A 25954-nucleotide genomic window follows, 5' to 3' on the forward strand; every position below is an offset into this window, starting at 1 on the left:
TGAGAAGTTCTAGGGGAGTGCATGTACTGGCTAACAACACTAACTGCATAGATGATATGTGGCCAAGTGAGGCAGAGATATAGGAGCTTTCCAACCAACCGTTGGAACATAATTTTGTCTTCAAGAGGCTCCCCGCCCTCTGCACTAATCTTGTGATTTTGTTCGATGGGTGTATCAGCAGGCTTAACACCCAACTTTCCAGTTTCCGCCAACAGATCTAGAACATATTTTCTCTGAGAGATAAAAATCCCCTGCTTGGATCTAGCAACCTCAATACCCAAAAAGTACCGTAGTGCACCAAGATCTTTCACCTCAAACTCTTGCTGAAGGAGTTGTTTGAGGGACTCAATCTCATGGTTGTCATTTCCTGTCACCACAATATCATCAACATATACTGCAAGTAGTGTCAGAGAGGACTCCACCCTCTTGATGAATAGTGTATGATCTGACTGGGCCTGTACATAACCAAACTTTCCAAGGGCTAATCTGAACCTATCAAATTCAAACCATACAATGCCTTGTTCAGTCGGCAAACCTTCTTACCTGTCTTTGTATCATAGAATCCAGGAGGCAACTACATGTAAACCTCTTCCTGTAAGTCTCCATTCAGAAAGGCATTTTTAACATCAATTTGAAACAAGGGCCAAGAACGATTTGCTGCAAGGGATAACAGAACTCGGATGGTGGTCATCTTGGCTACTGGGGCAAAGGTCTCCAAGTAGTCTATACCATAAGTCTGAGTGAGCCCCTTTGCAACCAGTTGGGCTTTGTACCTTTCAATAGAGCCATCAGCATTATGCTTCACAGTGAACACCCATCTGCATCCCACCGGTTTCTTTCCTTTTGGTGGGTCAACCAGTGCCCAAGTATTATTCTTCAACAGGGCATCCATTTTGACTTGCATTGCATCTTTCCATTCTGGAACTGATAAGGCTTCTTGCACTGTTCTTGGAATAGGGGCATCGGCAATGGAAGTGAGATAGGACCGGTAAGATGGAGATAGACGATCATAGGATAAGAACTATGAGATGTTGTGAGCTGTAGAAGTGATGCAATGCCGTTTCCCTTTGCGAATGGCAATAGGGAGATCAAGGTCATCCACAAGGGGAGAAGTGGCAATAGTGGGAGGTGTCTCAGTAGGCTCTAGATCTAGAGCCACAGAAGGAACTGGAGCTGGCCGGGACTACCGATGACTAGGATCAACTTGCCTGCATCGCCTGTGATAGACTCTCAACTCCAGCTCCCTCTGACCACCCTCACCACTACAGCCTTCATTACCCAATGGAACAAGTAAAGGAACAAATCCACTCAAAACAGCCCCACTTCCACTCTCACTGCTCTCCCCCTGCGGAAAGAAACTCAAAACAGCCCCACTCTCACTGCTGCTCTCCCCCTGAGGAGAAACCCTAGAATAATAGGGTGTCTCCTCAAAGAAGGTGACATCCATGGAGACAAACATTTTCCCTGAAACCGGATCATAGCAACAATAACCCTTTTGAGTTTGTGCATAACCGAGGAAAATGCATTTGGAGGCCTTAGGTTCAAACTTGGAATGATGAGGCCCGAGAAGCTGAACGAAATAGGTACAACCAAAGGTTTTAAGGGGAACAATGAACAACTCCTCATCTGGGTATAGAAGGGAAAAAGGGGTTTTCATATCAAGAACCTGGGAAGGAACTCGATTAATGAGATAAACTATCGTGAGAATAGCATCACCCAAAAGCGAATAGGTACATTGGAGGTAAACATAATGCTTCTAGCCACCTCCAAGATATGCCTATTCTTCGTTTCGGCAACGCCGTTCTGCTGTGGTGTATAAGGGCAAATGCTCTGGTGAATAACTCCATGGCTAAGAAGGTAGGAGGTCAATGGCTGAGCAAAGTATTCCTTTGCATTATCAGATCTAAGGACCTTGATTTTGGCCCCAAACTAAGTGAGAATCATCTGATGGAAGTTTTGGGTCAGAGCAGGAACCTCATCCCGAGAACGCATAAGATAGACCCAAGAAAAACGGGTATGGTCATCAAAAAACAGTAGAAAATATCTGTACCCACCCACAGAAGAGATATGATATGGCCCCCAAACATCAGTATGCACAATATCAAAAGAGGAATTACTCCTTTTATTACTTAAAGAATAAGAGATTCTACAATGTTTGGCAAACTCACAACTCTCACACCTCAACTTTGATAACTCAACAGACTCAAATAAAGCAGGAAACAGACTCTTCAAAGACTTAAAAGACAAATGACCTGATCGGTTATGCCAAAGCATAACCGAACTCACAGACTGGGAAACAAAAGACTTCTTATCCACTGACTCCTCCCGACGAGAACTCTCTCCAAGCAGATAGATCTCGTTCGTCTCATGGCCAGTCCCAATCACCTTCCTCGTCTCCAAATCCAGAAAAACACATCGATCAGGGAAAAAGGTTACTGAACAGTTCATGTGTTTGGTAATACTAATAACTGAAAGCAGGTTAGCATCAAGCTTAGGAACATGCAAGACAGAAGATAAAGAGATAGTCTGATAGCTTGATGTCCCCCTTGCCCGAAATGGGAACAAGAGAGCCATCAGCAATGGATACTCTATCTCGGCCAGAGAACGAGTGATAAGAAGTGAACAATGATGGCAAGCTAGTCATATGGTCGGATGCACCTGAATCCATTACCCAGTAGTGGTCAGTATTACCTGGAGCTGAAGCATGGTAAGCTGAGGCTCGAGTACCTGAATGTGCAAATGCAGATGTGGCAGGAGCTGATGGTGACTGAGATGGCTGAGCTGAACTCCCAACTTCCTTTTCCAACTATATGAGGGCAGACCGAACAGCAGCTAAAGTCTCTAGGGATGTGCCTGATGAGGATGTTGAATCAGTGTTCACGGCCACATGAGCATTACCCTTCTTATTTCTTAGTTTTGCTGGGACCAAGTGAGGATGTAGCTTCCAACAAGTATCTTTTGTGTGCTTAGGTTTCTTGCAATGTTCACATACCAGATCCCGTTTATCTTCCTTCTTCCGGTCCCTTTCTGGATCACCCCCTGGCTTAGGTTTAATAGCTGTCAAGACTAGGAAAGGGGGTTGGGGTTGCATCATGACTTTCCTCCTGATCTCTTCACTATGCACCAAGGAGTATGCTTGAGAAAGGGTCACACTATCTCTTGTCAATATCTGTTGTCGCACAATGTCATTCTGAATTCAAACTAGCCAAAAACTCAAATACCCTATTCGTCTCGACTTGCTTTCTGTGAGTCTGTGCATCTTTGGAACTCTCCCACTCAAGGGTCTCTAGATGGTTAATCTCATGCCACAAGGATTTCAAGGTAGAGAAGTAGACAGAAATTCGCTCCTCTCCTTGTTTAAGGTTGTTCACTTCACACTTCAGTTCATAGGCTCTGGCAACATTAAGGGGTTGGGAATAGGTTTCTTTCACAACATCCCATATCTCTTTGGCTGTCTTTGCCCACATGTAATTTCGGTTGATATGTGGCTGCATAGATTTACACAGCCATGCCATAACCAAATAGTTCTCTTGAACCCACTTGGTGTATGTTGGGTCCTCCTTGGAAGGTTCTTTCACATCTCCCAAGAGGCAACCCCGTTTTCTCCTTCCTCCAATAGCCATCATGGCTGATTGAGCCCACTCCAATTAATTTGACCCATCAAATCTCATTGTTGTAATCTGAAACCCGGTTTCAGATACACTACCATAACTGTTGTTTCCAAAACGACTTTCTCCCTGACCCTTAAACTCCATCTTTGGTCAAGAATCAGTGGCTACAAACTGTTAGAGCCACTATACCAGAAAACAAAGTAAAAACAAGCAGGTCTGAAATCTGATCTAAAACCAACACAAATCTGATCTAATCTGAAATCTGATCTGATCTGAAACCAACCCAAATCTGATCTGAAATCAATCGCCTATCACAGTATATGCAAGAAATCAACTCAAATCTGATCTGAAATCAATCGGCATGCACAGTACCAGGCAGCCTGTCAATCTGAAATTCTATTTTCTAAAATCACTACTATGGGGCCCACTGATGCGAGAGCAAAATTAGGGTTTCAACTGTAGGTCTGAAATAAGTGCTCAGCTACACTCTCCAAGCAGTCCGCACAAGTGGGACTTGTCATAGAGCAATATGAAACCCTAAAAACTAATCACCTCTGAGAGGGGGGGTTCGGCCCAACAGTCAAACCCTAGAGACAAACTTAAACAGTTCGACCTCTCCTTCTAGATTGGTCCAACCTATCTCGACTGATTGCAGTCTCTGAAACTCAATAAAAAAAACTTACTTATGGATTTCGGTTTACTGCCTTCCAGGGTTACCTGAACCCTAACCTTCGTTGCTTCTTCCTTATTACCAACTCTCAGCAAGCCGCGGCAAGTCTTCAACTGCTGCGAACCTCTCTTGGTAATCTCCAAGATTCAGCCACCGAATACTTCTTCATAAGCTTCCAGCCCTAGCTACTCCTCATGTGGTCGGCTAGACTAGACACACATGAGAAGCCCTAGATAGGCTCTAATACCAAGTAGAAGATCAAGACTGTAATCAGTCTTGAATCCTAATAGGTTTTAGGTTTACAAAACAGAAGAAAAGTAAGAGAAAGGAGAAGGAATAGAAGATAAATAGGAGAACACAAGGGGTTGAAAAGAGGGACAGATTCTAACAGATCTGCCGTCGCCACTTTCTTATTATTTATAGGTTATGTTCAGTACAATGGAAAGAACACATCTGCCCTTAGTACTTACATGATAAATAAAGTAAATAAAAACTGAAATAAATAATAACAGAATTAACAAACTGACTCAAACTGACACTACTATAACTGAAACAAATAACTACACATGCTGTCCTACGAACACAATGGGGACCACTGCAGTGGGGCCCACATCAGTGTTCTCTACAAGTATAAGGCCCCACATCAGCTCTTGTTCCCTACAGCCCCGCTGTCCACTATTCCAATGTGTGTTTTTGGGTGTCGTTGTTTTGTCCATAACCTGTCCCCTACTCGTGGTAAACTTGATCCTCGGGCCATTCCTTGTGTTTTTCTTGGTTACCCTTTTATCTCAAAAGGGATATTGTTGCAATGATCTCATTGCTCACAAGTACTATGTTTCCATTGATGTCTCATTCTTTGAGAATGAAGACCTGCATGAAGAGGTCTATATGTCTTTGCCTCCAGGGGTGTATGGGAAGAAAATGCAAGGCAAGGTGTGTGTAAACTGCAGAAATCTATTTATGGTCTCAAACAGTCTCCTCGGGCTTGGTTTGAGAGGTTTAGGGCTGCTCTTGTCTCCTTTGGCTACACACAAACTTAATCTGATCATACCATGTTCTTGAAGAGAAATGGCTCTCTGGTGACCTTCTTGATAGTTTATGGTGATGATATTATGGTCACGGGTAATGACACTCAAGAGGCCAGTGAACTAAAAAGGTTTCTCAACTCTGAATTTGAGATCAAGGATTTGGGAGATCTTCGGTATTTTTTGGGCATTGAAGTTGCTAGATCTAAGGATGGTATCTTCATTTCTCAGCATAAATATGTCCTTGACCTCCTTGCTGAGACAGGTAAACTTGGAGTTAAACCAATCTCCACTCCTTATGATCCTAATCATAAGCTTTCTGCTACAGATAATGTGCTTTTATCTGATAAGGGGGTGTTTCAAAGACTGCTTGGGAAGTTGTTATATCTTTGCATGACTCGGCCAGATATTTCCTATGCAGTAAGTGTTATTAGTCAATTTATGCATTCTCCCAGAGATACTCATTTAGCTGCTGCAAAAAGGGTTCTGTGTTACTTGAAACGTACTCCAGGGAAAGGTATTCTGTTTGCTAAACATGGACATATGAAGTTGGAAGCTTTCATTGATGCTTATTGGGCAGGATGTATTGATGATAGGAGATCCACCTCAGGTTATTGTGATCTGGTCACTGGGAACATTGTGTCATGGAGGAGTAAGAAACAGTTTATAGTTGCTAGATCCTCAACTAAAGCAGAATACAGGGCAATGGCACATGGTGTGTCAGAATTACTGTGGCTACAATCACTTCTAGAAGAATTGGGGGTTGACTACGAGAAGCCAATGATGCCCTACTGTGACAACCAAGCAGCTATCAACATTGCACATAATCCTGTTCAACATGATAGAACTAAGCACATTGAGGTTGATAGACATTTTGTAAGGGAAAGAGTTTCCTCAGGAAAAGTTTGTTTGCCATTCATCACATCAGACGAGCAATTGGCTGATATCTTGACCAAGGGAGTTCCAAGAGGGAAAATGACACACTATATAAGCAAGCTGGGCATAATTGACATCTATGCTCAGCTTGAGGGGGAGTGTAAAGAGACTGGGCCGAATGGGTCCTAGTATCTTCTCTTGTAATATCTTTTCTTTTATTGTTGGCTAATGGGCATGTTATTTCTTTCTGTTTAATCTCTTTATGTTACCGCCTAGCTGGCCACCCACTTAAAGGCATACTTGTCATTACTCTAACTTTAATTCATAATAAAAAAAGAATTAGAAGAGAAAGGGAAGATAATTCGATTCTTCTTCTTCTTCCTTCTCTTTTCGCCATCTTCTTCTCTTGTGTTGCTGCTCTTACTTCTCTTCTTCCTTTTTCTTCTAATCTTCAAATTTACACCTAATATTTGAAGACAGATTTACATCTCATTTTAAACTTGAATATTTTAGCAGTGGGCCCCGCTGACAAGTGGGATCCACTATGTCAATTTGATAGTGAGCATGGCTCACTTGAATATTTTAAACTTTTAAAAAAAATTAACATTTCGTTCTGCTGATAAGTGGAACCCATTATGCTAATTTAGTAGTGGAAGGTTCCAAATATCATTCAATTTTAATCATTAAATTCTACACTTCTAACAATAGATGGGATCAACCAAACCAGTATAATTGATATCTGTTATGATAGTGGATATGACCCACTAATCGTCTTGTTTTAATGGTGGATAAGAGCCACCGGACTAGCCCAAAGATGATTAAATTAATCAATGAGCAGGACCCACTAAATCAAAATAAGTGATGCACGTTGTGAACAGTGGGTATGGCCCACTAGTTAGCTTGCTTTAATGGTGGATAAGAGACACCGAATTAGCCCAAATATGATTAAATCGATTAGGATAAGTGATGTCTGTTGTAACAGTGGGTATGGCCCACTAATCAGCCTATTTAAATGGTGGATAAGAGCCACCGAATTATCCCCAAAGGTGATTAAATTTTACAGTGGGTAGGACCTACCAAATCAGATAGGTGACATCTGTTGTGACATTGGATATGGCCCACTAGTCAACCTGTTTTAATGGTGGGGTCAGTGAGTCTTAACTTGTGTGTTTTAGTTTTTTATTTACAGGTGGTAGTATAATTTTATCCTTTCAAGGTGGATAAGATCCACATCATAGGATAGTGGGTCCCTCTATAACACTTGGCAGCAAACTGAAAATAGTGGGTCCCAAGAGTTTGTCAGTAACAAGTGGCGAACCAGCACAGTTGTCCCCCTTTTCAGGTGGATAACAGTGCTGTAACAGGTGGCAAATGTGCTGTTACAGGTGGTAAACCAGCACATATGTCCCATTTTCAGGTGTACTGACAGTGGATCCCAAAGGGTTACCAGTTGGTTGTTTGTTTGTTTGCTTCTTTAATCTATTGTAACACTAGGTTATAGCCTACTAAAAGTTCTTTGGGGTAAATAGAATCCACCAATCTTAACAGAGTCTCCCCAGTATTAATCCTTTTCTTATCTGTTTTATACATTCCATTTGTGGTGGATAGAATCCACCAGATATATAAGAAAATAGTTGAGATAAGAGTTGGAGTTCAACAAAACGAGAGAGAGATCTGCCGCCCCCTTTTCCTCTCCTCTCTCCCTTATATAGAGGAGGCAGTTATGGGTAGGGAGGTTAGAGCAACCTCCCCACTCTATACATGGGGTGGTTGCTTAACTCCCCCCATAACCAAAATAATTTAAAATTTAAATTTAGGTGAAGTGGGCCAGCTGTCAAATCTGGCCACATATATATATAATCCTAAACAGACTGCTTATCCAGCCTCTAAACATCCGATCCTTGCCATTGAAGAGTTAATGTTTCTCCTCTTCTTTGATCTCTGTGTACCCCTGCATATTTTGGTCAATAGTCTCCTCAATTTCATTCTCTCTGAGTTGCACTTCAATATCTTTGCCTGAGTCTACAGCCTTCTCTTTCCCTACATCCACCTGTTTCACAATCTTGCAATCAATAGGAATAATTTCTTCTTCTACGAATTGCATACAATTAACTCTTTCTATGTCGAAGAAACCGATGGGTGAAAATCATATTCTAGATCCAGCAACACTTGCATTGTTCCTTCCACACTGCCAATACTAGTTTCATCATCAAAGCAGTTATCTTCCTCTTCATCTTCCGCATAATTGATCCAGCTGCAATTATCGTCATCCTCTTTCCGATCATCATTAAATCTTGAATACCTTGGATTGGGTGGGTTCATGGGGGATTGAACCTTAACTCATTAAAGCACACAAGACATCGTCGCTTCTTTTCTGTTGGTCTTCGATGAGGATGATGATATATACAGACATTATCATCCCCCATCGATGTCAATAAATCACCCTGGCACATGACTTTCAAAATTTCACCTGCACCTGGGTGAACCACAAGCTCGTCCTGCCAGTTCAGGCCAGTTTTTCAATTTTCATCACCACAGACACACTTCGGCTTCCAACACGATCTAGAGTTTACACCATCCACCTTCAGTGAACAACTTCAGGGTGTGTGGGATCAGATCTGGTTTTGCTCCCACAATCTTCATTCTTGCAGCTTTCAAGTCAGAGAGATTGAAAGCAACTACAACACCCCCACATATTGCTGCAATTTTATCCAGAACTTGAAGCTTCCACAGATTAAAGGGAAGTCCAAAGATTCTGATCTTTGTCCGTCCTCCATCCAGCTACTTTTCATTGCAGGAAGGGGACCACCTTTCAATCATCATCCAGCCCTCTCTGGTCAACAGCTTCGTAGTTTCAGTGGTGGCTCCTCTGAAGTCTATTACATCTTTCTTCTCATCAAACGGTATTAACCCAAGAGATCATTCACAGCAAAAAATTGCAGAGGTGTACCAAAATGCATTCCCAGTCCTCTACTTTCTTCCTTGCAGAGATTACCCACCTCTTCTTCCAATCTTCCGCCATCACCTCCACCATGATCTTCACTGACAGAGACAGTCCAAACTCCACAGAGAATACAAAAAGGGTGTGTTTGAGGATCTACATGCCCTAAAGGATTTTCTTATATAGAAGAGTAGTGTACATAAATATGGAAAGGACAGTTGTGTCCTTCTCTTACAATAAAGAATAAAATAACACAAATATGGAAAGGACAACTGTAAAGGACAGTTGTGACTTTACAAGAAAATAAAGAAAGAATAATGTACATAAGATATAGCATAAAAGGGTGCTCCCAAGCGAAATAAATCAGTCTTTACACCCTCCCTCAAACTGATGCCAAGGTACGAGCATCAGTTTGTCAACTAGAAATTGGTAACTAGCACGGGTCATAGCCTTTGTGAATAAGTCAGCGAGCTGTAAGGCAGAAGACACGTGTGGCAAAAATATATGTCCAGCAAAAAATTGATCTCTGATGAAGTGGCAATCAACCTCTATATGTTTGGTCCGCTCATGGAAGGCTGGGTTGGATGCAATCTTGATAGCACTTACATTGTCAGCATAAATCGAAACTGGAGATTCCAAGGAGATACCAAGGTCATCGAGGAGGGCTCTTAGCCATATGATATCACTACAGACAGAGGACATAGCCCTATACTCAGCCTCGATAGAGGACTTGGAGATAGTAGGTTGCTTTTTACACTTCCAGGATATGAGAGAGTCACCAAGAAGGAGACACCAGTCAGTAGTGGATCATCAAGTATCTGGACAACCTGCCCAATCAGCATCTGCGTAAGCGGATAAGCTGAGTGGAGTAGATGTAGGAAAAAAGATGCCATGTGAAAGTGTTCCATGAATGTATCGGATAATACAAAGAATTGCAGTCATGTGTGGTTGTCGAGGAGAAGAGACAAACTGACTGACCACTTGGACAACATAAGAAATATCTGGACGTGTCATGGTAAGGTAGATAAGGCTACTGACAAGTTGTCGATAAAGAGTAGCATTTTCTAGGGGGTCCCCATCATCCTTTGAAAGTTTTAGATTCATCTCAAGAGGTGTGTCAACCTGTTTGTCATCACTCAGGTTTGTAGATTTCACAAGATCCATTGCATACTTGTGTTGATTAACAAAATACCCACGGGAAGAATGAGTGACTTCTAGACTTCTAGCACCAAGAAATAAGTAAGGTGACCAAGGTCCTTCATCTTGAAGGACTAACTGAGAAGCTGCTTTAAAGAAGAAATGTCATGACTGTCATCACCGGTAATGAGAATGTCATCCATATACAGAAGTAATAGTGTAATTCCTTGGGGGTGCCTAGATATGAATAATGAATGATCTAAGGAACTATGAATGAATCTTGCATCTATGATTATTCAACGAAATTTCTCAAACCATGCCTTCGGGGCTTGTTTAAGACCATACAAGGACTTTTTAAGCCGACACACCAAGAGAGAACCATCACAGTATCCCGGAGGAGGCTTCATATAAACAGTTTCCTTGAGATCCCCGTGTAGGAAAGCATTTTTGGCATCCATCTGATGAATCTCCTAATGTTTAGATGCAGATATGGCCAGCAACAAACAAACAGTGGTCATCTTAGCTACGGGAGCAAATGTCTCATCATAATCTATCCCATATTCTTGTTTGTATCCTTGTGTAACTAAGTGAGATTTGTATCTATCAAGACTACCATCTGTTCAATTTGATGGAATATACCCATCTACTCCCAATGCTTGAAGCATCTGAGGGTGCAGGAACAAAATCCCAAGTATCATTTTCTATGAGGACCTGAATTTCGGCATCCATAGCTTCTTTCCAATGAGGAACTACCATAGTCGACTGATGAGTCTTTGGAATATCTGTAGATGTCAGGACAACAGAAAAGGAGCTATGGTTGGTAGGAAAACCATAGCCATAAGGGGGTCTAGAAACACAAGAGGAATGACGGAGCGGTGGAGGAGATGAAATTTTCACAGAAGGTGAAGACTCTAGAGTATTACTTACAGTATCATGAGGAGGAGAGGAGTCGTAATCTGGTGGAGAAGAGGGCAAGGGAGCAAGTGTTGAAGTGGCCATTCGCTTCCTTACATATTGGCAAAGAGACTCCACGAAAGAGAGAGTGAAGTTTATAGTACTTGTGGATTCAAAAGAGTACAAAACAGATATAAAAGGAGCAGGCAACTTAACAATGTAAGCAAAAAGGAAACATTCTCAAGCAATACAACATTTCTAGAAATTCGGACCCTCCTTAATTGAGGGTCATAACAAAGAAACCCCTTATGATCCAAACTATAACCCATGAAGGCACACAGAGCCATAGTTTTCAAGGCGACGTCTAGGCGACTAGGCGGTTTTACAGTGTCGCCTCGCCCAAACGCCTATAGTTTTGTATACTAGGCGACCGCCCAAAGACTTAGGTGGGTGCCTAAATCCAGCTTCAGTAACAGGGGCGCCTCCTCCTCCTCCTCCTCTTCTTCCAACCCAAATTCAACACTTTTTTTTTTCAAAAAACAGGGGTGGTATTCTCCTCCCTCCTCCTTCTGTCGTTGCCTAGGCACTTGGGCGCCCCATGGTCGCCTAGCCTCACCTAGTCGCCTTGACAACTATGCACAAAGCCAACTGAGGTGTGAGCTTTGTACGTTCATGGGGGGAAAGATGAACAAAGCAAGCACAATAAAAAACGTGAAGCAGAGAAAAGTTTGGATGCCGATGAAATAAGCATTGGAAAGGAGAAACATCATGAAGAAGGAAGTGGGTGCATGGGAGTCTTGCAACAAGGTTCTCACCACACTCAATATGTGTCCATTCTTCAGCTCTACCACCCCATTTTGTCGTGGGGTCCCATGACAGGATCTGTGTGATTGAATCCCCAGTTCCCTCAAATAGGTCTGAAAATCTCCATCAAGGTATTCCCCCCGAATCTAATCGGAAAACACCAATCGTAGCACTAAACTGGTTTTTAACAAGAGCCTGAAACAATTTAAAGGTAGGGAAAACTTCTAACTTTTTGTCTTAAAAAGTATATCCATGTATATCATGTGCAATCATCCACAAATATAACAAAGTATCGGTACCCCAACCTTGAGGGTATGGGAGAAAACCAAACATCACTGTGAATCAATTTAAAGGGAACTGAAGAGTGTTTAGTAGTAGAGGGAAAGGGTAAGACATGTCCTTTACTCAAACCACATGAAATGCAAGATTTATTAATATGAGCAAAAGAAGCAACAGTAGATAATAAACAACCAAAACAAAACAAAGATTCAAGTTTCTTAACATAAGGGTGGCCAAGGCATCTATGCCAAAGCTGCCACTCATTATTTCTGCAAACAAGTTCAATACTAGGTATAGTAGAAACTAAACATGACAAATTTGGTGAAGACTGTGATTTCTCGAACTCCAAAGTGAATAGCCGTCCCAACCTATGCCCCTTCCCCTTCACCGTCCCAGCTCACTGGTCTTGGATCAAACATCCATCACGAGAAAAGAAACAAATGCTACCATCTTCTACTAATTGTCCAATAGAAATTAAATTAGTAGTAAGTTTGGGAACAAGAAGAGTTTTAGGAAGGTGAAACTGGGAAGAAGAAGAAGAAGAAGAAGAGGTATGTAAGGTCAAATCATTATAGCCAAGAATCTCAAGTTTCTCACCATTAGCTGTAATGATATGCTTATTCAAGACTTTAGGTTTAAAATATTGACCAGAATATGCCCCTACCATATGATAAGAGGCACTGGAGTCAATTACCCAAAGATGACTAAGAGAAGAACAAGAAAGGGAAGACTCACCAGATAGCCTAATAGCAAAGAATGCAGAAGAAATGGATGAAGACACCAGCTGTCACATCTTTTCCTCAGTTATACCTCCAGAAGACTCACCTTTGACTTGTGTTAGTGCAGAAGAAGAAGAATATGTACCACCATCTGAAGCAACCATAGTAGTCTGATAAGCTCTATACTGATTTTTCTTGTATGCTGAGGAGTTTTCCTTGGATGGCCTAGTGGGGCATTCAGATAATATATGTCCACGTTGCTGGCAATAGGTACAAGTGTTCTTCTTTAAGCAATGAAAGGCAACATGACCATATTCCTTACACACGTAACACTGTACCTTAGAGAAATCCTTCTTTTGCTTTAGTTTGTTTGCAAAGAAGACAGTTCCAGTTCCATATTCATGCTTCCCATTAATGGTGAATTGAGTAACCAATCTTATTTCTTCCCTGAGGAATTCTCCCAACAAAGCATCCAAATTTGGGGTAGTGTCTCTACTCAGAATATTTGATCAACTCACTTCATATTCAGGCAGTAAATGTATCAGGAAATGCATAATCTTCCTTTTGTCAAAATGTTCCTTCATTGTCTTGATACAACATGCTGACAAAGAGTCCCCCATGTGTATCGATTCATATTCAGTCCACAAATTAATGAAACCGGAAAAGTACTATTGAGTCTAATTCTCCCCTTGGGTGTAAGAGAAGATTTCTGTTTCAATTTGATATTTAGATAAGTTAGACTATTGATAGACCTTTTCCATGTACTCAAACATCTCCTTTGCAGTCTTGAAGCTCCTCATTGGAATATCAAACCAAGAATCCATAAAGTTATTCTTGCATTATCTATCATTCACTGCTTAAGCCCTTTATTATCAGATTCATCAGGTTTGACAACCGAACCATCCACATAGCCCCAATGTCCTTGGCCTTCAACATAAAATTGGAAGTGAAACTTCCATAGGGCATAGTTACTTCCATCGAATTTGATTGACAATAAATCTCTCTTGTCTAAAATCATTTCAGTAAGAAAAACAACAAGAACTGAAGTTCCAGCAAGTAAAAATGATAGAGCAAGTCTCAGATCAAACACTACAGATCTGATATAACTAAGTGAGAACAGATTTTATCGAGTAAAAGCTACCCAGAAGTTGCTGAAATATTGACAGTCTAGAAAAAGAAAGTACAGGGTCAATTCCAAAAAGGTGAAGTCAAAAAAAAAACTTACCAGCAAGGAACCCAACTACAAAGCAATGATATGAGAAGCAAGAGTAGATCTGGGTGACACCAGATCTAGGGTTTTAGGGCTATCCAATAAATCAGGAGAGAGAACTGAAGCAAACACCAACCTGGTACTCGTCCTTTACTATAAAACAGCCCAGAAGAAGACTGATCAAAACAGCCCTTAGAGGATCAATCTCAAAAATTACAGAGAAGATATGACTTCTAATGCACTTCATTCGAAGTAGACAGCAGCCAAGAGAAAGAGCTACAGCAGTTCTAGGATTGATCCTGCTCTGGTACCATTACAGAGACAGTCCAAACTGCACAGAGAATATAAAAGGGTGTGTCTCATTATCTACATGCCCTGAAGGATTTTCTTATATAGAAGAGTAGTGTCCACAAATATGGATAGGACAGCTGTGTCCTTCTCTTACAATAAAGAATTAAATAACACAAATATGGAAAGGACAACTGTGAAGGACAGCTGTGACTTTACAAGAAAATAAAGAAAGAATAATGTACATAAGATATAGCATAAAAGGGTGCTCCCAAGCGACAGAAATCAGTCTTTACATTCACTAGAGTCAAACCACTGCACATTAATTCCTCCTTGAAGACTTCTTTTTCCTTTTCACCATGCCCCACTACTAGTTCGGAAGTTTGCACAGTCGGCACTCCATGCCCTAACCTGTTTTGACACCTTCTTTGTGCTAAGTCCTCCAATACCTCTGCAATCTTGACCCAGCTAAGTTTTCCCCTTCCCTCTGGAAAACAACTGAGTTGCCTTCAATTGTTTCCGAAGGTTTCAATTAACAAGATGAAGGAACCCGTTTCATTGCAACTCACAGTTTCAGAGTAGTTCTCCCTCCTTGCTAGTCTCACTCCCCCAACCTGGTGAAGTGGAGGTTAACACCGCCCCATCAATGAATCCCTTAAACCAGTCCAGAGAATCCTTAAACACAATCATCATAGATCTCCTATCCTCTTTGGTTTTCACTGAAGAGCCTCCATTTGTTTCCTCAAACAAGAAAACTTTCTTTTCAACCATCACCTCCTTCCCACTTCATTGCCGGAGTAAAGCCCGTGGTAGATTCTGAATATCTTGCATCCCCTTGGTCCCTACCTTCCATCACGCTAGTTTTATACCATTATAAGAGTAGTTCAGTTGTATAATTCATACCAGACATGGGGACCAGTTTATAATTAAAGGGGACCTGATTGTAATTCAGAGAAAACTTATGAGATAGGGACTCCTAATAAGAAAAGGAGCACAACTCTATATAAGAAAGAGAGGGGCGGCCTAGGGTTTAATGTGAGACTCTCCTAGTTCTCTAAAATCCTAATCTCTTAGAAGGATTTCTAGCACAAGTGCACTACTCCTGGTTCACCCCAACCCTCTTTTCTCTCCCTTTCTCTCTTGGATCACCATCCTCATTGTGAAAGGGAGCTTTGGACTGTTGCTGCTTCGTGTGGACTGGTTTAGAGGCCAAACAATTGTAAGGCTGAAAATTTGAATCTACATCTTCTTCCAGACTCTCTCAGTGCAAATCGACCTACAAATAGGTATGCAATTTAGCTAATTTTTTAAACTATGGTTTTGTGCACCATCATGGGCGTGATCTTGGTTATTCAAGATGCTATTATATATTAATTTTCTGCTACATAAAGATTTACAAGAAACCACTAGAATCTTTCAGTTCTTCATTCCTTGTTCCAAGCACTTTTTTTCCATCTCAGATTTTTTTGGCTCCTACTCCAATCCATGCACAAGTTGGCCCCGAACCCAATACAATGTGAAAGGTGATGCTTATATTGATAATGGCTAAGCATTCAAAGATTGTAGCTTATATAATTTTGAGGAAATATCATTGCAGAAATTAGATCCATGAGGCATGTTAAACTTTATTACACTTATTTTTGCTCCATTTCATTTTTAGGATCATAGTTCACTAAACAAAACCCACTTTACAAATGATGTCCTTGTGCATAATATTTTCATTTCAAACCTAGTCGCTACCTAAATATATGCCCTTAAGACAATACCAAAACAACTAACATTGCAACATCAGACGAAATTTATTCCTGGCAGGCAAGATGATTCCGCAATGTCCTTAATTCCATCCAAGGATTTTAGATAGAAAATCACTGGTTCAAGACACAAATTCTTTTTTTTTTCTTTTGGTATTTCTACAGAAATGGAAAATCAAGTAAAACAAATTATTTTAGCATTTTAAACACCCTTACAGTATTCTAAATCGAGCTACCTCTTCGCAATACCATTTATTCCAACTTCCAAACATTCGAAAATTAGTATACTGAGACATGGGGAGAGAGACTTACGCGGAAGCAACCGCTGAGACCCATTGAAGATTTTGAGGAGTAAAAGGAGCAGAGTAGCAAACAGCGCCAAATCCTCGCCGTTTCTTGTTCATTTGACGAAGGTTGGGCGACACTCTGCAAATATTCAGTGATTCCAATGAGCAGATTCTTTCATTAAATTTAAATGAAGCAATTTAGATATCTCTACTCACCTCAACGGGTGAAAATGGTATCTTGGATATCGAGAGTCGTCGAGGAAAGCGAACCGTTGTTTACTCTGTTGTAGCCTGCAAACGGAGAAAGGCTGTGCAGAGGTTAGAGCAAGAGATAACATCTCTCCTTTCTTGCTTCGTTTCTTCTTCGAACTCACTCTTTGCAGTTCGCGAGAGCGGAGAGCAGAGCAAGACAATTAGGAGAGACGAGAGAGTATCGAGGGAGAGAGAGAGAAGATTTATGGCGAGTGGGAGAGTTACAGGTGGAGTGTACTTTGCAGGAGTTTTTATGTGGCAGTGGACCCTAGGAGACGGGATGCTCCTCACAAATGGGCGCCTCAGATCCTAGAGATCTGCAAAACAGGCACGTGCACATCAGGTCCTAGGTACACGACAAATGAGGTGGTACTATACACCTAAACTATTGTATACCATCTCATGAGGACCGTTAACGTGTGATGGTTTCCGCGTCAGCTCATATTGACACGTCTCCCCTGCAGAAACGGTCAAAATGGAATCTTCCACTTAAACAACTTGATTGAATATCTATAGCATTACGTAAAATTGTTCTTATCCAACGGTTCATAGAAAATTTTAAAGATAAATTTTTTAAATTATTTTTATAATTTAATTAATTGACTAATTTTCCCTTACCGTTAGATTCTATTAATATTCCATCAAAATTCATAGGCACTTGACATAATTTTTTAAAATCCAATTTTACCCTCCACCTCACCTCCAACCTCTCGGTCCTCCCCCTCTCTCTCTTTTATCTAATGTTACCATGCATCGTCCCCTTCCTCTTCCAACCTCTCTCGATCTTCACTCTATCTTCCTCTGACCTTCAATCAATACTAGATTGTCGTTGGTTTCAAACCTTGCAAATCATTGCTCGGCTCCAAGCTCTCTTGGATATAACAACAGAAGCCATTGTTACATAAGCAGCACCACCGGAGAGATGGACAGCATCAGAGTTCTCTGTCTCTTTCTCTCTCCTCTTTCTCAAGTACAATCAGCGCTACCACCAGATGAATCACCCATTTCGATGGGCCAGCGCTATCGTCCATCTCTGTAAAGGACAAAAAATCAAAGAGGAAGGACCGTAGTCTGTAGAAGCGTCTGCGACTTTTCAGTTTTGACTCACGGAAAAAAGTATGCGTCCTCCTGTACTCTGGGTTACAAATTTTAAATCCAACAGCGTATGATCGAGGGAGGATCACTTTTTACTCGGGACCAATTTTAAAACGGATGCAGGGTTCTCCGTCGGCTTTGCTATCGTCCATCTCTGTAAAGGGAAGAAGAAATGGAACCAGTCACCACCGTTCAAGGTTGGAAAAGAAGGCTGACGGTGTTGAGTTGAGTGTTGCTCGAAAATCTCCTTACTGGTCATTGCCGTCCAAGTCGGAACAAACAATCATGTTTCTGGTGTCTAGTCGAGCGCTGCTCGAGAATCTCCTTACCGGTCACCGCCATCCTAGTCTGCAACCAGATCCACTACTGTTCAAAGCTCCTTCGAATCCATTCAAAGGGCTCGTCCGTCCAAGTCTACGATCAGATCCGCTACTGTTCAAAGCTCCTTCGAATCCATTCAAAGGCCCCGTTTGTCCAAGTCTGTGATTAGATCCTCTCATATATGCTACTGTTCAAAGCTCCTTCGAATCCGTTCATAGATCCCACCCATCCAAGTCTCCTTCTTAGTTCTTCCCGTTCTTTCTCTTTAATCCTTTGAACTGTTTGTTTCGACCAAATCTGCTATTGATCAAATCTCCTCCATAGCTTCCCTTCTAATCTCAGATAAGGAAACTGAGATGGGATTATATATACGGGAGGTGAGGGGAAAACGAAGAGGGCAAGGAAGTGGAGGAAGAAGATTACTACCACAAGTTGTAGGGGCGGCGACGATGAAGACCAGACTCGACTTAGGTGGCGAAGACCAGACTGAAGAAGAATTAGAGGAGCTTTCAAGGGTAAAACAGACATTTCAGTCTTTTGTTAATATTTTATTAACAGATTTAAAAGGTAAGGGTAGAACTAGTCAATTGTCAGAAACAATAGGGGTAGTGTTAGTCAATTTTTAAACAATAAGAGTACACTTAGTCAATTAACTAAACCATAAGGGTAGTTTAAGAAATTTACCCAAATTTTAATCCTAGAGGTTGTTAATTAAGGTTATGTTTGGTTTGAAGGAAAATGAAGGGAAAGAAAGAAAAATGTAAGAAAACCTTTACAAATCTTGTATAGATTTCCTTGTTTTTTCCCTTCCTTTTTCTACCTTTTTCCTTCAAACCAAACATAGCCTAAGAGTTCGAATCTACTACTGATTTACAGATTCAATGGTTGTTGGGATAAATCGGACTTGTTAATTATCTTGAACAAATTCTTTTCTTCGAAGATCAAATGGATATGAAACAGGATATGCTCCCAACTCCCAAACGTAAAACTATTTCAATACGATTTATGCCCACACATATCAAATATGATGGATCCCAATCTTACAGTGGATCGGATTTTCTCCTCACACCCACTTTACAACGAGTAGGCCTATTCATGGCCAGGTAGCCTAACAGCCCGACTGGCTCAACTATGCTGGAGTTCAGACATATTATTAGCCCATGGGCGGCCTCGAGCCTTATTTAAGTCTGACTCAAACTTGTTCATCCTTATTTTGTTCAAATGAACTAAATTCCTTTCATAGCGACAACCGACGATAGTGATGTCTTCTACACTACAGGTGGTGGTCCGGTGACCGGCAAAGCGACGACATCTCTCCGAGATTATCTCTCAACAGTATCCCCATTTCTCTGAGCTTTAGTCCAGAGTAGTGGCATTCCCAATAGCCAACACTCCCCAACATCGGTCGATGGTATCTATAGCAACAAGCCGACAACTAGTAAACTTCATTAGGTCTCTCTCTCCCCAATTCGCTAACCCTTCAGTGAACCCAGAAATGTCTGCAATGTATTCAGATTTCAAACTTAAAATGTATTCAAACTAGAGTTTGCAATGTATTATGGACTAAACATGTCTGTAATTTTCGATGATGGCTTGATCAAAGTGGCCAATTGGCTGCCTTAAATTTTTTATTTTTCTTCTTTGCATATATATGTACAGAGAACTGGAATCATTTTCTCCCAAACTCCATTTGTTTCAATGTAGAAAATTTATAGCTGGTTGGAAGATTTCCAGTTCTAATGTATTCATCCCATTTGGTTTTGATCGGTACAAATAGATCACGTTAGGCTTCAGGCTCGAGCTCAAGCTTGGGCCTCAATATATTGCATTAATAACAAGTAAAAGCCAGTCCGAGCACTACTCGATCCAGCCCATGAACTAGTCTACAATGAGATCATATTAGTGCCCCACATGCACATCTCAGTGTGCATTAGGAACATCTACTGTATTTATCATGGGAAGATGTTCCCAATACATGGATCATATTTTCTCCTCACACCCACCTATACCCTACAACGAGATCAGATTGGCACCCCACATGCACATCTTAGTGTGCATTGGGAACATCTCTCGTACTTATCATGGGGAGAGGTTCCCAATACATAGGCGGGAGGTATTGTGGGATGCTTGTGGAGGCTCTCTATGGGGTACTAATATGATCTAAGATCAGCTTCTATCAGGGAAATTCTATACCCACATCGTTCTAACAGCCTTTTGCAACCTTGCATTGGGAATATCTCCCCATGAAATAAAGCACACAAGTACAAAGATATTCTCGATGCATGGCAGTAAAGGCTGCTTGAATGGGCTTTGCCCTAACTGAAGTCGAACTCATCTGACCTCCCTTACAACATGTTGCAACTAAGTCCATATTGGCTTCCTACACACTCCTCACTGCACATCTCAGATCAAGGGGAGATGTTCCCAATACATGGTTGGGATTTACTGTGGGGTGAATGTGGGGGACGCTTTGTATGGAGCTAATCCAATCATCTTGTAGCCTCACATGGAGAATATCTCCCATATTGTAAGTTCCCACTATTTGCGTTCAAGTGCTATGAAGTGAGTGTAGGACCATTCGATGAACATCTCCCATACTTGTGTATCCCCAATGCATGGATGCAAGTGATTTGAGGTGGGTGTGATGACCATTTTATGAGGACATTCGATTTATGGGGAGTTTGGGTCTCCTCCCAACAAAAAAAATGTCTGAACAAGTTCCAACATGATCTATCCACACATCTCATGCATGGTAAGATGTGTGGGCACAAATCATGTTTGAACTGTATTGGGATAGTTTTTGTTGGGAGGAGATTCCAACTTGATTGATGGAGCAATAATGCAAGGGGTTTTTTATGCCAATTAAATTAGCAGAACTCAATAGCTTTCTTATTACTTATTAGGCATGTATTTAGTTAAATCAATAAAGAAAAAGGTTTTGGTATAAGTATGGATTGAGAAGTGATGGAGAAGAAGAAGAAGAGGGAGATGAACAGAATAGGGCAAAACAATCTCTGTAGATAGAGACACCCAATATGTTATATTCAAAAGAATAGAAAATTACAATAATACCCCTACAACTTTAATATATGAACAAAGACAAAACAAAACATAAAATAGAAATGAAAATGACCAAACTACCCTACAAAGACATTGTATTTTAACACTCCCCCTCAAATTGGAGAATATATATCACATAGCTCCAATTTGTTATAAATGTATTTTATCCGAGCATCGCTTAAGCTATTGGTAAATAAGTCGACTAGTTGATCTTCAGACTTCACATATGGGGTAGTAATTTCTCCACTAATCACCTTATCTCTCATGAAATGACAATCCACTTCTATGTATTTAGTTCTTTCATGATACACTAGATTGGAGGATATATGAATGGCTGCTTGGTCTAGTAACAAGTGTCTCAACCAAACCAACTCACATGTAGTGTAGGCCATGGCTTTGTACTCTACCTCAGCACTATTTCTAGTCATCACATTCTACTTCTTGCTTTTCCAAGTAATCAAATTTTCTACCAAAAATATGCAATAAGCAGTTGCTGATTTCCTATCAATAATTGATCTTGCCCAACCAACATCTCAGTATCCTTCTAAGGAAAGTTCTATCCCTTTGTTATACAACAACCTTTTACTTGGATCACCCTTCCAACAGCGTAGAACTCTAACAATAGCTTCCCAATGCATTGTCCTTGTGTTCTACATGAATTGGCATAATAACCCAACACTAAAGGAAATGTCTAGTCTTGTGATGGTAAGATAAATAAGTTTTCCAACTACTCTCCTATATCGTCCAGAATCAACTAGGGGTTCCCCCCACTATCGGATATCTTCACATTTGGATTTATAGGGGTATCCACTAGCTTTGGCCATAATAAACCAGTCTCTTCCAACAAGTCAACCACATACTTTCTTTGTGAGAAAAAGATTCCCCACTTTGACCTTGCAACTTCTATGCCCATGAAATATTTCAAGTGCCCCAAGTCCTTAGTTTGGAACTGGCTTTATAAGAATTGTTTGAGCTTTCCAATGCCATACTCATCACTTCAACCAACACACCTTACCTTCCTCCCCCTAAGCAACATACCTAGGAGGTTGCTCCATATACACCTCCTCTTGTAGGTCCTTATGAAGAAATGGATTTTTAATATCCAACTAAAACAAAGGCCAATCAAAGTGTGCACCCAAGGAAATAAACACCTAGACTAAACCCACTTAGCTATAGGTGAAAAAGTATCAAAGTATCAGTATAATCAATTCCATAGATTTGTATATAACTTTTGGCAACAAATTGAGCTTAATATATCTCGACACTACCATCGGCAAGATGCTTAACAATGTAAACCCACCAACAACCAACTGCTTTCTTCCCTAGAGGAAGAGAAATAAGGTCCCAAGTACATTGAAGAGCATGAAATTCTTCATCCATCGCCATCTTCCATTTTAGAGAAAGAAGAACATCATGAAAAGATCTAGGAACAAACAGAGAAGATAAAAGGGATACAAAATTCCGATAGGATGGGGATAAATGGGCAAAAGAAACATAACAAGATATAGGATGTTTAGTACAAGAGCACTTACCTTTAAGAAGCACAATGGAGAGATCTAACCAAGATGGATCCATCGACGGAGTAGCCGATGATGGCTGGGATGGAGCTGGAGAAGGCTAAAACACAATACCACAAGGGCCATGAGCACACATGCATTGGAGCGGTGGTCGGATCAACTCTTGAGCAACAAGAGCAATCATAGACACCTCCTCCATTGGTAAGGGAAGATGAAGTGGGGATAGAGTATCAAGAGAAGTAGACTTAACTGAGGAGAAGAAATGAACATTTTCAAGTAAGGTCACATTGGGAATAACAAAGAAGCAACAAAGGGAAGGGCTGTAGCACTCATATCCTTTTTGGGTCTGAGAGTACCACAAAAAGACTTATTTAAGAGCATGAGCATCCAAATTCTCTTACTGTAGACCCAAGCGATAAACAAAACAGACACAACCAAAGACATATGGAGGCAAAGGGAACGAAGATTGAGAAGGAAAGACAATAGAAAAAGATGAGATGAGCCACTTAATACAGAAGATGGCATACAATTAATGAGAAAACAATATGTAAGAAAAACATCACTCCAATATTTTTTATAACCAACATTTGAATCAAAAGTGCCCAATCAATGTCAAATTAATGTTTATTCTTCTAATTAACTACTCCATTTTGTTGTGGAGTGGAGGAGGAGGATAATTGATTTATTATGCCATGAGATTCAAAGAGCACATGAAACATGCATTGGAAATATTCTTTTGCATTGTTAGACTGAAAGTATTTAATGGAGATGCCAAATTGATTCTTAATTTCAGCATAAAAAAGGAGAAATATATCAAACACTTTTGTACGAGATTTCATTAAATATATCTAAGTCATTCTTGAATAATTATCAATAAAAGAAATAAAATATTTAAAACCATTGTAAGACTTAATTAGAAAATGACCCCAAACATCTGAATGAACAAGTTCAAAGAAACATGAGACTCTAGTAGATTCCTTTGAAATAAACAAGACGCGGTGGTATTTACTAAGCTGACAAACTTTACACTGTAACTCATAAACAAATAGAACATCTAGAACAAGACTCTTAAGAGTTGGAAGAGAATGATGACTCATCTGGCAGTGCCATTGCGACAGTGTAATAGAGGAATGAAGAGTTGTCTGTAATGTACCATCATCAAGATAATACAATCCTCTAGCTTTATGCCCATTGCCAATCTCTTTCCTCGTCTCAGGACTTTGAAAAATGCAATTGGATGGAGAGAATGAGATAGAGTAATTCAAAAATTTTATTATTTTACTAATAGACATAAGACTAAAAGAAAATTTATGAACATATAGAACTGACAACAAAGTGAAATCAGAATGTAAAGTAACACCATTGGTACCAGAAATAAGGGGAGGTAGTACCATAAACCAAAGTAATTGACTATGTGGTAGGGGAGGGGATAAGGATGCAAATAGGTCTAAGGACCCAGTCATGTGATCTGAAGCCCTAGAATCAATAATCCATGGTTTATAAGAGGAAACAAAACATGTTGTACTTGACTTTGCAAGAGTTGTAGTATAATTGAAAGAAAAAGAAGATAGACAGTTTTTCATACTCTTCTTGGGTGATGGAAACCATTTCCTTCTCCTTCCTAGTACCTAAAGCAGTGGAATCATCTCTTGTAGCACCATTATCTCCTTCTACAACAGCATGATTGGGCCAAGTACATGCATGGTGGCCCATGTAGATCATAACAATAGTTCATAGTATGTCCTTCCTGTCTACAATTGATGCATTCTTTGATCATTCCTCGTCCTCCAACAACGACACTATGGCCTCTAAAATTCCCATATCTATTGCCACTACAACATCCTCTCACACCACGGTTACCACCTCTAGGATAGTTTCTTCTACCATGTGAGCCACCTCTACCACCTCTAGTTGCGACGAGGGTAGAATTTTCTAATATCGGAGAACTATCTACTTGTGGACTCGTAACCCTTTTCACTCTAGAGAAAAACTTCCGGTAGTGTAGGTATATCACTGCTACCTAAAATCTAGGCACACACTGGTATGAATTCAGACCTCAATCTGAAAAGAAAATGTGCCACATCCAACTGATCTCTTTGTTGTTTTTGCACTTTGAGATCAATCGAAAGGGGCCGATAAAAATCCAACTCATTCTGTAAACTCTTCGATCAAGCATAATACTCTTTCACACTTTTATCACCTTGTTGTAGTTAATATTCTAGATATAGTTGATAGATTCTAGTTACATTGTCTTGTCCCGAGTACAACTACTTAGTATGTCCCAAATTTTTTTCACAATATCAAAGAACATTAAGTTCACATTGATATGAGGTTCTAAACTATTCCAAAGACATGTAATAATCTATGCATTCTCCTAGATCCAAGAATTATACCTTACTGGCTCTAGTTTATTTTCTTTAATATATTTTAACTTTCCTCTAGCCATCAAATTTACCTCAACCAACTTTGCGCATAGTACATAGTTGGTGCCATTAAATTTAACCGGCATCATCTGTACAGCCATGAAATCAGCTTGTACCATCACACTAGTTTTGGATTCACTGTTAGTTATTTTTGCAACACTCTCCCAAGATGAACTCCTTCCTGACTCAACAATAGCATTCAACCGACTTAACTATTGGTTTTGAAACTTCAATCTTATAGCCATAACCCCTAAACCTAGAATATTAGCATAAAAACTTCTTTTATGAGTTAACCAACCTCATGATTCTTAGAAAACAACCCTCCAAACACATCAACCACAAACAACAATCAGCCAAGCTTTACATTTAGAGTCTATTTTCGAACTATCAAGTAGAGGGATTCTAAAACACCATCAAGTAGTCAACTAACGATGCAACTTGAGGCATAGAAGGCTCTTAACCTTCTGGACCATCACTCCTTTTAGGTTCCTCTCTTCTCGTATCAGTAGAAAACCTCAACCGAACTAGTTATAGGCATCCTTCATTGATGTAGTCAAGAAACTCGATCAACTAAGCTCTGATACCATGTTATTAGGCCTGTATTTAGTTAAAAAAAATAAAGAAAAAGGTTTTGGAATAAGTTTGGATTAAGAAGAAGAAGAAAAGAGGGAGACAAACAAAATAGGATAAAACAATCTTTGTGGAGAGAGACAACTTGCCACCCAATATGCTATATTCAAAAGAAAAGAAAATTATAATAATACCCCTATAACTCTAATATATGAATAAAACCT

General features: G+C 40.3%; 1 protein-coding gene and 1 long non-coding RNA gene across 3 annotated transcripts in view; one reads left to right on the forward strand and one right to left on the reverse strand.

The window, feature by feature from the left end:
- Positions 1–18691, reverse strand: part of LOC148866999 (cold-regulated 413 inner membrane protein 1, chloroplastic-like) — a 63990-nt gene extending 45299 nt beyond the window's left edge. Inside the window, exons 1-2 of one of the 2 annotated variants that reach the window (XM_088976576.1) lie at positions 16709–18691; positions 16518–16631 (exon numbers count right to left, since the gene is read on the reverse strand). In XM_088976576.1, the coding sequence (XP_088832702.1) occupies positions 16518–16631; positions 16709–16830 (236 nt within the window). In that variant the 5' untranslated portion in view covers positions 16831–18691. The remainder of the gene's footprint in view (positions 1–16517; positions 16632–16708) is intronic. The other variant, XM_088976577.1, reaches the window with a different exon arrangement.
- On the forward strand, positions 18451–19900 carry LOC148867000 (uncharacterized). Its single transcript, XR_016109615.1, has 2 exons — positions 18451–18675; positions 19440–19900. It is a non-coding gene; the product is annotated as an uncharacterized LOC148867000 (long non-coding RNA).
- The last annotated feature ends 6054 nt before the right edge of the window (positions 19901–25954 follow it).

Source organism: Nelumbo lutea, chromosome 3 (genome assembly GCF_056320005.1).
Source record: "Nelumbo lutea isolate HS-2025 chromosome 3, American lotus-T2T, whole genome shotgun sequence".
NCBI classification, from domain to species: domain Eukaryota; kingdom Viridiplantae; phylum Streptophyta; class Magnoliopsida; order Proteales; family Nelumbonaceae; genus Nelumbo; species Nelumbo lutea.